Source organism: Delphinus delphis, chromosome 12 (assembly GCF_949987515.2).
Source record: "Delphinus delphis chromosome 12, mDelDel1.2, whole genome shotgun sequence".
Lineage (NCBI taxonomy): Eukaryota > Metazoa > Chordata > Mammalia > Artiodactyla > Delphinidae > Delphinus > Delphinus delphis.
The window spans coordinates 64,698,336-64,713,569 of record NC_082694.2 but is presented as its reverse complement, the minus strand read 5'-3'; the positions used below and the strand labels follow the sequence as shown (position 1 = coordinate 64,713,569).

The 15,234-nt window shown below is 34.5% G+C and overlaps 1 protein-coding gene across 7 annotated transcripts in view; it reads left to right on the top strand.

Annotated features, from left to right (window-relative positions):
- BIRC6 (baculoviral IAP repeat containing 6) overlaps positions 1 to 15,234 on the top strand; it is a 234,405-nt gene that overhangs the window by 47,024 nt on the left and 172,147 nt on the right. For all 7 annotated transcript variants that reach the window (XM_060026859.1, XM_060026858.1, XM_060026861.1 and 4 more), the window contains exons 9-13: positions 636 to 694; positions 5,080 to 6,474; positions 10,551 to 10,700; positions 12,988 to 13,213; positions 15,039 to 15,199. In XM_060026859.1, coding sequence (XP_059882842.1) covers positions 636 to 694; positions 5,080 to 6,474; positions 10,551 to 10,700; positions 12,988 to 13,213; positions 15,039 to 15,199 — 1,991 coding nt within the window. The remainder of the gene's footprint in view (positions 1 to 635; positions 695 to 5,079; positions 6,475 to 10,550; positions 10,701 to 12,987; positions 13,214 to 15,038; positions 15,200 to 15,234) is intronic.

Below are 15,234 nucleotides of genomic sequence, written 5' to 3'. Positions count from 1 at the left end.
GCAAAGAGAGAGGCTGGCAATTTCTTGGCCACCTGAGTGAAGAGGAAAAAGAGTCTTGTTGTCTTGACTCCTAAGTTATGAGTTCTAGTAGTTTTCCTGCTTTATCAAGGTGGTCTTAACAGCCCCTCCCGAACAAGGAAAAAAAACCAAGAGCAAAACACAAATGAAATGCGTATCTGTGTGAAAACACTTACATACACACATATTTATACAGCTATTCTATTTGGTTTTAGGGTAACTTTTCTGAATTCAGTAATAGAATAGTTACTAAAATTTTACTACTGGAAGCTTGAGCTTGATTTTATTAGCTGTTTTTCTCTTTTTTCATTTTATTTACCCAGACTGTCCCTAGTCGTACCTATTCATTTGTCGAATTCCCATAGATTCTGTTGTAAATTTTTAGAGATTACCACACTCTATTTCAGGCAAACATTTATTTAATGATTTAAGATGATTCATTATGAGCATTGTTAATCAGTTAGGGTCTCAAACTACTTATATATCATTTAAGCTAGTTGTGTGATGCTTGTTTGAGATGCAAAACAATGGTGGTAACATTGTCCTTTTTTCTTTGCTGTCTCATGTTATGTATACTTTTTTTGAAATGGAAATTAATTTTTAATTTATCTTTTAAGTGATGATTTACTGGAGGATTCAGACAGTGAAGAGCACTCCAGATCAGATTCTGTGACAGGTATGTAAAAAATACTAGATAATCTTTTTTTTATATCCTTGTATTTATATAGTTTTTAGGTAAAGCTAAATACCACTTAATTCTGTATTTCTTAGTGCAAACTCTAAATTTTCATTAATACACAAAGAAATCTCAAATATTATGTATCAGAGATCTTGAATTAGTAGTGTGTTCATAGAGTTTCATACTTAAAATTTAAATAGTACCTATTTGAGCCAAAGGAATTAAAATGAATCTTATTAAATCTTTGTCACATATTTCAGGGACATTAAACTCTTCCAAATGTGTTCAGCTTATTTGTATAGTGTATTGTATTGTTAAATAAGTAACATTTAAATTAATACTTATTAATTAATGATTTCTTATTCTCCCCAAAACACAGGTGAATAGAGAATAAATTATAAAGTATAAAATCATAGACATTAAGGCATCAAATAAATGCTGCCTTGTTCATTAACTTATGAAATATTAAGGCAAAAGAGTATGCTTCATATTTTAATGTAGTTATATTATAGGCAAGGCATCTCAGAATTCGAATCCTAACCCTGTCACTTTTTTTTTTTGGCTGTGTTGGGTCTTCGTTGCTGTGCATGGGCTTTCTCTAGTTGCGGTGCGTGGGCTTCTCATTGAGGTGGCTTCTCTTGTTGCGGAGCACGGGCTCTAGGCACGCGGGCTTCAGTAGTTGTGGCTTGTGGGCTCTAGAGCGCAGGCTCAGTAGTTGTGGCGCACAGGCTTAGTTGCTCCGCGCCATGTGGGATCTTCCTGGACCAGGGCACGAACCCGTGTCCCCTGCCTCGGCAGACGGATTCTTAACCACTGTGCCACCAGGGAAGCCCAACTCTGTCACTTATTATAGTCTGATTGCACTTCCTAATATATAAAATAGTGATATTAACATCTGTTACTTAAAATTTTGGCAATTGATTAAGATAAAAATATGTAAACAGATTACCTGGGAAGTAGCCACTATTTTAAAGAAGTGACCATTATTAAATTCTGGCTATTTTCTAATGTCAAATGTCATGAAATAAGGACATATATGACTTATTAAATCTCTTTAGGGGAGAATTGGTTTTGTATAGTTCAGTTGTTAAAAGTTATGTGTCTAAAGTTAGTATAGAGTAGCAGGTGCTCTCAATTCCAATTTGTTGTAAAATCTTTTTAAAGCCACCAAACAGAATACTGCACTGATTTTTGGGTTAACCCTCATTTGTCTTTTAAGGTAGTTCTTAGCAATGAAAACAATCAAGAAAAATGTAGGAAATGGCCCCAAATAATATACAAATGTGTAATTAGCTCTAGGAAAAATAATTGATTACATTTAAAATATTTAGTCTGATGAAGAGTGCTCTTTTTCCACTTTGTTATCCCTTTGCAAAAGAAAGGGCTACTAGTGCATTTTGAAAAATCTGATGAAGAATAATACATTGGTCACTGGTTATCTGGAGATCTGGTTAGAGCGTGAACTCTTGCAAAATAAGTCTTTGGTCTTGTCAGGTCACTTAAACTCTCTGGGCTTCAGTTTTTCCTTTGTCAAGTGAAGTATTTGAACTAACTGTTCCTTTTTCTGCTGTTAAATTTTTTGATTCTAGCTATTATCCTTTCCTTTGTATGCTGTGGCCTAGCTCTTTCCTCTGGGTCTAGGGATCTCAGTAGGTATTTTTGTAATTATAGTACTTATATATTGATCTATTTCCTTATCCCCTTTCTACCTTTATCATTTTCATCTACGCCCGTTTGATCTTTCACACTTCCTTTAGATTCTGTAGTCCTGTTTACTTCACTTCCCACTTACCGTATATTTTTGTTGACTCTTTTTATGATACCTCATTCAGGGTTGGGAGTGGTGTCCTCATGTAGTATTAAAAGGTAACCATGGTAAGAGAAAAAAATTCTTGCAGTTCAGAATTTTTAATTGCCTCATTTGAGGATTTGTAAGTAGTTCATTGATTTATAGTAAAATATGTATCTTCTAAGCTAATTCTTTTATATTGAGAGACTGTTAGTGAATTTTGGAGCTTGTGATATTAATGGGAGATATATTTTATTCCTGAAGTATCTAAAATAAGTCATAGATGCTATTTCCAAACTTAAATTTACTAACTCCAAGTTCTTCCTGTCAAATTGAATGATGTGGTCTGAAAAATTGTAGAATATATTTCTTAATTTCAAAAATGTGAGTGGAGACTAAGAGACTTTTATCTGTTTATTAGTTGAAGGTTATGACTTTTGTAAGTAGATGATGTCAGAGAGAAAAGTTTGCTCTTTGGTTCATATATCAGAATTAAGGGTACATACCTTCTTGTGTAGAAGGAGAAGAATGTTTGGCAAGAGATTGAAGAACGGTTCAAATTGAAATTTGATGGTTTTAGGAAAATGCCTAATGTAAACCTCTGGAAGTTTGGTTGGCAGAACTGTGGGTTGACACTACTACCTAAGTAAGCAGAATAGAGAAGGGTTTCCCAATATGATTATCTGAAGAATATTATACTGCAGGATATTTGTAGGTATGTTCTGTAAAAATTTATTTTGTGGTCCAACAGGTTTGAGAAATTCTGAGACAAGTAAAGATGACAGTTTTCCTTACTGCAGTATTTGACAGTGGTCATGCTTTGTCAATCTTCTGAGGAGAATGTACTGCATATGCTGTTTCCTAGACATCAATTAAATAGTTGGGAAGAAACAGAGTAGTAATGCCACTTGTTATATTTTCTTTTTTAATGGATAATCTCATCTCACATGTCTTTTGAATATTGTCTTAAATGTGTGTTAATATATGTAACTTATGGTCAGTTTACTTTGTTTTAATATGTACATAATAGCTTTTTCTTGGCAATTTCCTACCATAACTAAAAAAAAAAAAATCAGTTAAGTAAATTTCAGTTTAGTCCAATAGATAGTTAGCATCCTCAAGATTTATTACAGTGTATTGCATGTTATAAAAATCTCACTCAAAATAATGTTTCAACTTTCAGCCTCATATCTAAATGAGTAAATTTGTAAAGTAAATATATATAAATATTGCATGGCAATATAAAGGCTGCACATGAATACAGTCAAATGAGTGGTTAAACAGCTTCATTAGTACAATTAAATTGTTAAGTTTATAACTAAAGTTTTTTCTGCTTTGCTAGAAATGGATTTAGTTTTAGATGATAATAGTGACATTGTGTGAAATGAGAAGTTTATGCTGAGAAAATGGGAAAGTCTAGATAAAGCTGTCCGTGAGCATTTTGAAGATATTGCATATGAAATCGTTAACAAAAATGGTGTAAACAGAGCTTTCAGTATATCTCAAGTGTTGGATGTTCCATGAATCTCTGTTGCTCATTCCTGTACTTGGGTAACTTTCAAACTTCCATGCAATCACCTTGAGTTATTTTATACTTATTTCCTTACTCTTCTATGCTCTTCTTAATCTAAAATTGTAAAACCAATTCCAGTTTTTTTGGTATTTCCACAAGTTACATAGAGTGACCTTTACATTATTATTGCTAATAATGTTGTTGCCTGATAGTTTGTGCTATTGAGGAAAAAAACAGATTGGTTGAAACTTTGCATTCAGTATCAAGAGATTATAGCTGGTTTAGAGGTTGACTGACACCTACTTCAGGGTTTTGTGTTGAGAGAGATGGTATTTTTGGAGCATTGAGACTGAGGAATGACCTTTATACTATTTGTAAGGGGACAGCTTGAAGATCACACGGTAGACAAAAGGTCAGTAAGGGTATTGTAATGTAGTTGACTTGAAATGAACTATAAATGAGAGGATAATACTGAAGACACTTATATTTCACTTAAAATGACTAATTTTGGGAACTTTTTTTTCTAGTTATTATTTTTTCTGAGCTGAGGTTAGAAATAAATTGCATGCTATGACAGTCAGCTGATAATTAGCATGGTGGGGTGGGAGAGAGGTGATGAACTGAGATTACAGTAATGTTTCATGGATATTCTTCAAAGTGCATAAATGACATATGCGTAGTATTGAGTATATTTTTGGTTTAGAGTTGAAGGACAGAAATCTTTTATTTTGATACTAATAATGTCTTCACTCTTTAACCCTTTTTCCTCCTTTTTTTTTTTTTTTTTTAAAGATTTTGCTCACAGATTGCCAGGAGAATGTATTCTGAATTAAAAATGATTTTTGAAACTCTTTAATACCTCTGTGGTTTTTCTGAGTAGATTCATCTGTGGTTTTTCTGAGTAGATTCATCTCAGGTTTGATTAAATTTCCTTTAAAAGGTCTTAAATTCTTCCACTAGTGTAATTAAAATGCACCAACTGGATGAGTCAAAAAAAAGAAAATTAATGAAAATGTTATACTACAGATTTTGATTTATATTCACAAGGCCATTTGTAATGAATATTGTTCCTTTTCAAAGGGCATGCATCACAGAAGGAAGCCATGGACGTGAGCCTTGATATAACAGCACTCAGCATCCTCCAGCAGCCAGAAAAACTTCAGTGGGAGATTGTTGCAAATGTTCTTGAAGATACTGTTAAGGATCTTGAAGAACTTGGGGCAAATCCTTGCTTAACCAACTCTAAGAGTGAAAAGACAAAGGAAAAGCACCAGGAACAACACAACATTCCCTTTCCATGTTTATTAGCTGGAGGTTTATTAACATATAAATCTCCTGCTACCTCACCCATTAGTAGTAATTCTCACAGGTCACTGGATGGTTTAAGCAGAACTCAGGGTGAAAGTATATCAGAACAAGGGTCAACTGACAATGAATCCTGCACTAATTCAGAATTAAATTTTCCTCTGGTAAGAAGGACTTTACCCATTTTGCTTCTTTATAGCATCAAGGAATCTGATGAGAAAGCAGGAAAAATCTTTTCACAGATGAACAATATAATGAGTAAAAGTTTGCACGATGATGGTTTTACAGTTCCACAGATTATTGAAATGGAGCTGGATAGTCAGGAGCAGTTGTTGTTGCAGGATCCTCCTGTGACTTACATTCAGCAATTTGCAGATGCAGCAGCCAACCTTACCTCTCCAGATTCTGAGAAGTGGAACTCTGTGTTTCCCAAGCCTGGGACTTTGGTTCAGTGTTTGAGGCTGCCAAAGTTTGCGGAGGAGGAGAATCTTTGTATAGACTCAATAACTCCTTGTGCTGATGGAATTCATTTATTAGTAGGACTGCGGACATGCCCTGTTGAATCCTTGAGTGCAATAAATCAAGTAGAGGCCTTGAATAATTTAAATAAGTTAAACTCTGCACTATGTAATAGACGGAAAGGTGAGCTGGAATCAAATCTTGCTGTAGTGAATGGTGCAAATATTAGTATAATCCAACACGAATCACCAGCAGATGTACAGACTCCTTTGATAATTCAACCTGAGCAGAGGAATGTTAGTGGTGGATATTTAATACTTTATAAAATGAATTATGCCACTCGGATAGTGACTTTAGAAGAGGAGCCAATAAAAATCCAACATATCAAAGATCCCCAGGACACAATTACCTCGCTCATTTTGCTTCCGCCAGATATACTGGATAATCGAGAGGATGACTATGAGGAACCTGCTGAGGAAATGCAGTTAACCTCAAAGAATGGCATTGAGAGAGAGAAAAAGTCTGATATTTCTACTCTTGGACACCTGGTAATAACCACTCAGGGAGGATATGTAAAAATATTAGATCTTTCAAACTTTGAAATTTTGGCCAAAGTGGAACCTCCTAAAAAGGAGGGCACTGAGGAACAAGACACATTTGTTTCTGTCATTTACTGCTCGGGCACAGACAGGCTGTGTGCATGCACCAAAGGTAAGCTATTGATTAGTTTGGTTCTTCTACAAATCTTATAAAATCAATGTATATGGCATTCATTTATGTGCATACTTAGCATGAATTTTAGATCCATATAGATGGAAATTTATTTTTTTTATAATGAAGTCGTAAATCTTTCTACTGTTTTAACTGTTTTTAAAACTTTTTTCTACTGCCCTAGGTAAGGATTCTAATTTAAATAAGTTAATAAGTCTCTCAGAAAGTATCTTCTCTGCTTTAACCTCAAGAAAATAACCTGCTGTTGTTTCTGTGAGTCCTGACTCTGCATCTGCTCAAATTTGTGGCTTTGGACAAGTTACTTTAAACTCAGTAAACCTTTGTTTCTTTATTTATAAACTAGGACGAGGCAGCCTATTTCCAGGCTTGGTAGAATTAAATGAAATAATGTATGTAAAGTTTCTGGCACAAATACATGTCCTTATTTCCTTCTGAAATAAAAGTATTTAGTAAATAATTATTAGTTTTGCCAAATAAATTTTTCTTGTCTTATTTACTCTTAACCTTTTGCTGATAGTGAATCAGTTTTGCAACATTTGAGGCTTCATACAGAGTAACAGATAGTGTTACTAAGGAATTACTGACAATATCAAGAAAATGAATAGTCCTATTGATTGTTTAGTAGGAATTTAGGGCCAGGAAATATTTGAAGCCTAAGTAACTATAACCAATGCTTAGCAGAGGAATTGGGTTTGGGAAGAGTTATGCATCTCATTTGTGGTTCTGGTAGGAATTAACCTGAATTTTTCCTCTCTTTAAAAAGATTTTAAGAGTTTGGCTAAGAAGGATAACAGTGGACGTAGTGGTGTGGGTTGCCTTCTTTTAAACACATCTAGTGAAATAACAAGGGGAAAAAAAATCTTCAAATAACATCAAAATCCAACTAGATTATTTTAAAAAATGAGCAGTGTAGAATAATTTTAGAATAATAGAACTTTCAGAAAAAACATTAAAATACTATGTGGTGTCAAGGATAAATTGAGCTTATTAATCATGTATATGCCAGTTCATTTCTGTGAGAGTTTTACCTCTGTTAATTTGTTTAGTCATCACACCAACTTTATGAGTTATGTACTGTTATTGTCTCCATTTTACAGATAAGGAAACCGAGGGAAAGAGGTTAAGTAACTTGCCTAAGTCACAGAGCTAATAAATGACAGAGTCAGCGTTCAGACCTGGGCAGTCTGTCATCAGAGTGCTTAAACTACATTAAACTGCCACAATGTAATAAAAGCAGAACACCCATACATTGAACTTTTTGGAATATTTTAATCTGAAAGATTTAAAAAATGAAAACAATATAATTTGCTGTAGGCCATCTGGAAGTGGAGCTGGGTTTGGAACCTGAGTTACCTGGTCCCAGGGCACATATTCATAAGATACTAGTAGTTTCCACAAACGCAATCAGAGTTTAATGATTTGATTTATTTGATGAGATAGCTTTTGGCGATTCAGAGGAGAAATAGTATTTAAGCTATGAAATAGATTAATGTTTTCATGGAGTTTGGACAATGAAAATTTCTAGGAAGTGATCTCATGTAATGGAATTTATTTAGATGAATTGAAGGACAAGAGAAAGCCTGAGAAGTTAACCACTTTAAAAATTATCCCCCAGTTCTTTAAGGGTTGACTGATCAAGATGCATTTGAAAAGATGAGATTAATAACAATAAAGAGGACAGAAAAGTTGATGTTTTAAAATGTATGTATGACAGTCCATAAAGTAGATTTTTGAAAAGCACTGTAGACTGTAAATCAAATGGATTTGACTCTGTCTTGTGAGTATATTCAAATAGCATAAGACTCTCATGGAGAAACATTGAGTCTTTTGATAAAAATCTACAATTAATGTTATAAGCTAATTTTTTTTTTTTGGCCACACCGTATGGCATGTGGGATATTACTTCCCCCAGCAGGGATCGAACCTGTGCCCCATGCAGTGGAAGTGTGGAGCCCTAACCACTGGACCACAAGGGAATTCCCTATTATTATTATTTTTTGATGAGAACTCTTAGGATTTACTCTTAACAACTTTCATATATAACACACAACTATTGATCTGTTTTTATTTCACTGATTCCTTCTCCTGTCATCTCAAATCTGCATTGAGTCTCTAGTGAACTTTTTCATTTTAGATACTTTTCAACTCTAGGATTTATTTGCCTTTTGTTCTTTTAAAATAATTTCTGTTTTTTTGTTGAGATTCTTTATTTGTTGAGTCATTTTCACCGTTCGTTCTTCTAATTCTCTATACCTGGTTTCCTTTTATTCTATAAAATATTTACAATAACTTCTTTGAAGTATTTGTCTGCTAAATCTAAATATGGGTGCTCAGAGATATTTCTCATTGATTTTGTTTTTCTTGAGCATGTGTCACTCTTCACATGTTTTATAATTTTTAATTTAATACTAGACATTTTAAATAATGTTGTAGAAACTCTGGACTATGATTTACCCCCCTTTGGAGGTGGTTGTTGCATTGGTTATTTGGTAACCCACCTGGCCTAAATCTGTGAAATCTGTTTCGTTTGCAGTGAGCAGCCACTGATGTTTTTTTCATTTTTTCCCCCCTCTGGTTTTTATTTATTTATTTATTTTTAAAAATGTATTTATTTTACTTAATTATTTTTGGCTGCATTGGGTCTTTGTTGCTGCGGGCGGGCTTTCTCTAGTTGCGGCGAACGAGGACTACTCTTTGTTGTGGTGCGTGGGCTTCTCATTGCAGTGGCTTCTCTTGTTGCAGAGCACGGGCTCTAGGTGCACGGGCTTCAGTAGTTGTGGCTCACGGGCTCTAGAGCGCAGGCTCAGTAGTTGTGGCGCACAGGCTTAGTTGCTCCGTGGCGCGTGGGATCTTCCCGCACCAGGGCTCGAATCTGTGTCCCCTGCATTGGCAGGCGGATTCTTAACCACTGCGCCACCAGGGAAACCCTCTGATTTTTATTTTTAAGACTTGTATCTTATTTGTTGCCTCTCTGTCCACATAGTTTAGTATTCAGCCAATGATTTTGATAATTGGCTGTGACGAAACACGTTTACTGGTAAGGTTGTGTTCAGGTGTGCCTTGGCTGTTATTATCTTTATTTTTATTTTCTCTTGTGCCCTTTCAGGTCTTTTCTACGTAGGCATGGGGACTTGGTTGACTGAGAATATGTTGATGGCTTGGACCCCATCTGGTCTTTGCTGCACATATTTGCAACCTCTGATCAATGTGGGATGTGTGGAATGTTTACCAAGCCCCCTATGTTTCTTTCTTAATCTCTCGTTATTTCTAGTGTTTTGCTTGTCCTACACAGGATTCTGACCTCGGATAGCAGAGTAGATGGGCCTTCTTTTCGCCACTGAGCCACTTTAAGCGGACAAGCTTTACAAATCAGAGTCCCCTGTGGCAGTAGTAGCGTATCTGCTGGTTTTCACCGTTTGACCCACTCTGTTTAAATTACAGTTTTGTCCAACTTTATAGATGCTTTTCAGGAATAAGATTTTTGTCTTCCTTATTATTCTGGAAGCGAATCTCCAAATATTCTTGTTTTTTTTTTGTTCTTAAATATTTGCTAAGCTCATTTTCCATTTTCTTTTCTGTGATAGAAATAATGAAAAATAGAAATTTGATTTGATTTCATTTTATTGTGAATGCTTCAAAAAATTAAGAATCTTTGTTCAGTTTTGTTACTGCTGTGATTAAGAGATTGGGCTGTGGATTCCAATATAGCTAGTGCATCAGTTTCCTCATCTGTAAAGTGGCCACAATTATACTCCCTACTTTAAGGTTATTTGTGAAGACTAAATGAATTAAGCATTTAAAATAGTGTCTTACACATGTAAGTACTAGATAAACTATTTTTACATATGTTTATGTATTTGCCATTTTCATCATTAAATTTAGTTTTCCTTGACAGTTTGATTTCTGAATTCTTAGAGATATGTCACTTTGGTAGCCCTCTTTTTTTGCTTTTGAGTGAAATTAAAATAAATTAAGTTTCTTAACTAAGTAGTAGACACTTGTCTGTTTACCTATTTTTCATGTACCTACGTTGATGGAATTTTACTACACTGTAGGTGGTGAGCTTCATTTTCTCCAAATTGGAGGAACCTGTGATGATATTGATGAAGCTGACATACTAGTGGATGGATCTCTTTCTAAAGGAATAGAACCGTCTTCAGAAGGTTCCAAACCTTTATCAAATCCTTCAAGTCCTGGCATTTCAGGTATGGTATTAACTTTTTAAAATGATTCTTAAAAATGCAAATTCTTGTGATGTTCAAAGTTTTCTGGATCTTTCTTATATTATCTTAAACATTATTTCATTTATAGTCAATTCTTGGTTACTTTGAGAGAGTTCATTTCCTTGTGGACATTCTGTTGCCAGGCTTGTTTTTGTCTATTGTTTATCACTATTTTTTCAGTAGTTGGAAAATGTTGTAAACATTAGAATAAGAAATGGTTCTCAACCTGTGGTAGGTTGATCAGTTTTGGTGAAGTCACCTAAGAGGTAAAAACATTATTTTGGTCGTTAAGGAGCTTTCGGTCTAGTTAGGGAGCAACAAAGCATATGAAAAAGAGAAGAGTTCATTAAGTAAGTGTAAAGTGAGTGGAATGGCTAATATTACTAACATTACTACTGGAATAAAAATGCTGAAAAAATATTCTTTCTCAGGGGTGATATATTCAGACTTTCATTGCCCCATTGTGAACCTTTAGATAGGTTTTGTTTTGTTTGTTGTTTTTGCCTTTTCTCCTACCCATCTTCTCTACTGTCCTCCAAAACTTGTTTTTCAAAAGAAGTAATGTTAGCATTGTTACTCCTGCTTAAAAATCTTTACTTGCTCTGTGGGCTAATAACTAGTCTTTTTCTCAACCTCCAGTTATAGGAAACTTTTCATGATTTCTTAAGTGTATTCAGTTTCATGCTCTTCATATGTTACACTAAGCTCTCTTTCCTTATCCTTTCCCTATACCACAGTCCTTTTGTACTTCCATTGTGCTGTTATGTTTTATTCTTAGCACTTACCACATTTTATTCCCCAAACCTAGCATTTAAAAGAAATTTAATGAATCTTTAAAGAAAAAATGTGTTTAAACTCAAATGTATTCCAAACAAATAATACAGGAAGTTGGTATTTGTTCTTCATGAATACTTATATTTGTGCATTTGATCATTCTTCTTTGCACCAAAGGGAAACTTTTAGTGATTACTAGTATAATATATCTTAATTTTAGTGATTACTTGTATAATATATAGCAGTCTTTACTACCGTAAGGCAGGGTTTCTCATTCTCAGCACTATTGACGTTTCGGACTAGGTAATTCTTTGTTGTGGGAGGACCGTCCTGTGCTGTGTTAGGAGTATCTCTGGCTTCTACCTACTTGATTGCTGTAGCACACACAATTATCCTCATCCAAATGGCCCTGGGGAGGCAAGATTATCCTCTGGTTGAGATAAAGTGATTCATGTCTCTTGCTATGTATAATTAGACTTGATTGTCTTGATTAACTACACAAGTTGGTTTAAAAAGCTAACATATTGAATGTTTTCATATTTTATAGGGTATTGGTGTAATAAGAGTTTTCATATAAATTCCATAAAAATACTATTTAGTAAAGATGAATTAGATTATAAAGAAATAAAGAAGGAGCATTGATATGCTGTTAATGTTTACAAACAACATTTAATACAGTTTCAGTCAGATTTCTAAAAGCTCTAAGCTTTGAGGAAAAATGTAATTTGAAGTACACTTGTAATAATTTTATAGAATGCAGTGTAAACTTTCTTTGTGAAGCTATTGTAAACTTATTAGATTTCATATTTTAGTCTTTTTTAAAAGTTATTTTTGTTAATTGGAATAAGAACAACAGTTTTTCAGCTTTGTTCTACGTTAGGCATTTCACAGATGTGAATACATATGTTTGTAAACGCAAACTAATCTCTCTGAAGCAGGTTGTTACTCTTATAATACTGGTATGTATACAAGGTATTCTTAACTACCCCAGAAGTGGAAAAAATGCTGTTTAAGCTTTTGGTTTGTAAGTATTTGTTTGCCGTCAGTATAGCTTTGACTTCTTAAAAATTACTTTTTAATAGAGTAAAGAGGGGCAGATATTATGTGCTTGCAGATGTTTAGCATTTTGTTTTGTAAATGACAAAGTGTAAAAGTTAATTATTGATCTGATGTAAGTCAGGCTTGCATTTCAGCACCACTACTTCTGTTGCCCTTGTTAACCTGGTGCTCGTTAAAGCTCAGTCAGGGCTCTTCTAACAGGTTGAGTTTAGGTTTCTCCAATAAGTACCCTTTCTATAATTTAAAATATTCAAGATGGATTTTTCTTAATGCTAGTTATGTAGTCAGTGCTAGTTGCTTTAGTTGTATATAGGTATCTGAGCCTACATTATTAACTTTGAGGCCATTTGGTGAATGTTGTAATTGACTAGACAAAAAACATGGATTAAAACTTTTTTTAAAACCTATTTCAAATTCTACATTCACTGTTGTTAAGGAGTTGATTTATTGGTGGACCAGCCATTTACCCTTGACATCTTGACGTCTCTAGTGGAGCTAACCCGCTTTGAGACTTTGACTCCACGGTTTTCAGCTACTGTTCCTCCATGCTGGGTAGAAGTTCAACAAGAACAGCAGCAAAGGAGGCATCCTCAGCATTTGCATCAGCAACATCATGGAGATGCTGCTCAGCATACTAGAACTTGGAAACTACAGACTGACAGGTAAAACATTCTTCCAAGCTCATCTTATATATTTGTTAGAGACAACATAGAATTATTATATATGTTACTCTTTTCTTAACTTTTGCATATTAACAGCTTTGTTCCTTTCATTTGTCACCTTAATTTTAGAAATTCCTATATTCTTAGTTGTAGGATAAAATGCTAAGAGTAATCCATCATTGCAGTTAGTTTGTTAAATAAATTTGTGGATTGTGTGACTAAATACTTAAATGTTTGTTTTGTGTAGGTACTTTTTTTTTTAATATGAGTTTTCCTTTTTTCTGTTTTTTAAAAATTTTTATTGGCGTATAGTTGATTTACAATGTTGTGTTAGTTTCAGGTACACAGCAAAGTAAATCAGTTATACATATACCTATATCCACTCTTTTTTTAGATTCTTTGCCCATATAGACCATTACAGAGTACTGAGTAGAGTTCCCTGTGCTATGCAGTAGGTTCTTATTAGTTATCTATTTTATATATAGCAGTGTGTATTTGTCAATCCCAGTCTCCCAATTGTGCAAGTACTTTTGAAGGCACTAATAATATGGCTTTCATGGAATTTACATTCTGGTGGGGATAGACAGACAGTAGCAGATATCTACTATGTCATATATAGTCATAAAAGCTCTGAAGCATGTTAAAACAGTATGGTGATAGAATAGTTGTTGGGTGTGTACATGTGTGTGAGCATGAGAGAAGGAGAGAAGATATGTGTGATATTTTTTTATATAAGGGCCCTCAGAAAGGCCTCCATGAAGGCATTAATTTGGAGACAATAGCAAGTACAGAGACCCTGAGAGGTATGTTTTATGAATTTTAGGAAGAGCAAGGACACTACTATTGGAGTGCAGTGAACATGGAGGAGAGTGGTAGGAGGTGAGATCAAAGGAAATGGTTGGTAGCCAGATCATGACCATCTTTATAGGCCATAGTGAGACTTTCATGTTGAGTGAGATGGGAAGATGTTAGATGGTTTTGAATGTAGGAGTGATGCGATATAATTTATATATTAGAAGGATACATTAAGACTGCTGTGTTGGTAGTAGATTACGAGTGGTTGTGGTGTGTGTATTGGGGGGAAGTGATAGAAGCAAGGATTCTAACTTGATTGCTGTTGTGGTAATTCAGGTAATTATGGTGCTGTTGATGGTAACTTAGACCATGATGATAGTTGATGGAGGAAGTGAGGAGTGGTCACATATAGTTTGGAGGTAGAAGGAATAGTGTATGCTAATATACTGAGCATCTGGTGTGAGTGCGAATAGTTAAGGATGACTAATGTTTTGGATTGAGAAATGAAATTTCTTTTTACTGATATTGAAGTTAGTTATCAAGTAATTTGGGTTTATTTATGATAAGTTTGAGATACCTAGTAGGCATTTGGATATGAATCTGGAATTTAGTGGAGTTTTATTTTACAGCATATATGTAGAATTTAAAATCAGAGAATGGACATGTATAAGAAATACAAAAAGTTCTTATTTTAAAATACAGATTCCTGTGACCCCTCTCTTAGATTCAGGGTGGGCCCCATGAATCTGCACGTAATTCTGATGCCCAGTAGCTCACACTTAGGGGAACAAGGGCTTTTTGGAATGTACAGTTCCGAAGGCAGGTAGAGATTCCTGAGGTAAGATTATTCATTGCCCTAAGTTTAATCTTTCTCAGTAGAACTGCTTATCTTCTCTCCTGATCTGATTGAGAAGCACTAAGTTTTGTTGGAGGCTGCAAATCAGAGTATGAAAGGTGATATTAGTGGTAAGATAGTTACGGCTGAAGAAAGATTTTCGCATTATTTACTATTTTCTCCCTTACTTGACAGCAACAGTTGGGATGAACACGTTTTTGAATTGGTTCTACCTAAAGCTTGTATGGTTGGACATGTGGACTTCAAATTTGTTTTGAACTCAAACATCACCAATATTCCACAGATACAAGTGACACTGCTGAAAAATAAAGCTCCAGGCTTAGGGAAAGTCAATGGTAAGAATGGATCAAATTTTACATTTGAAGATTTT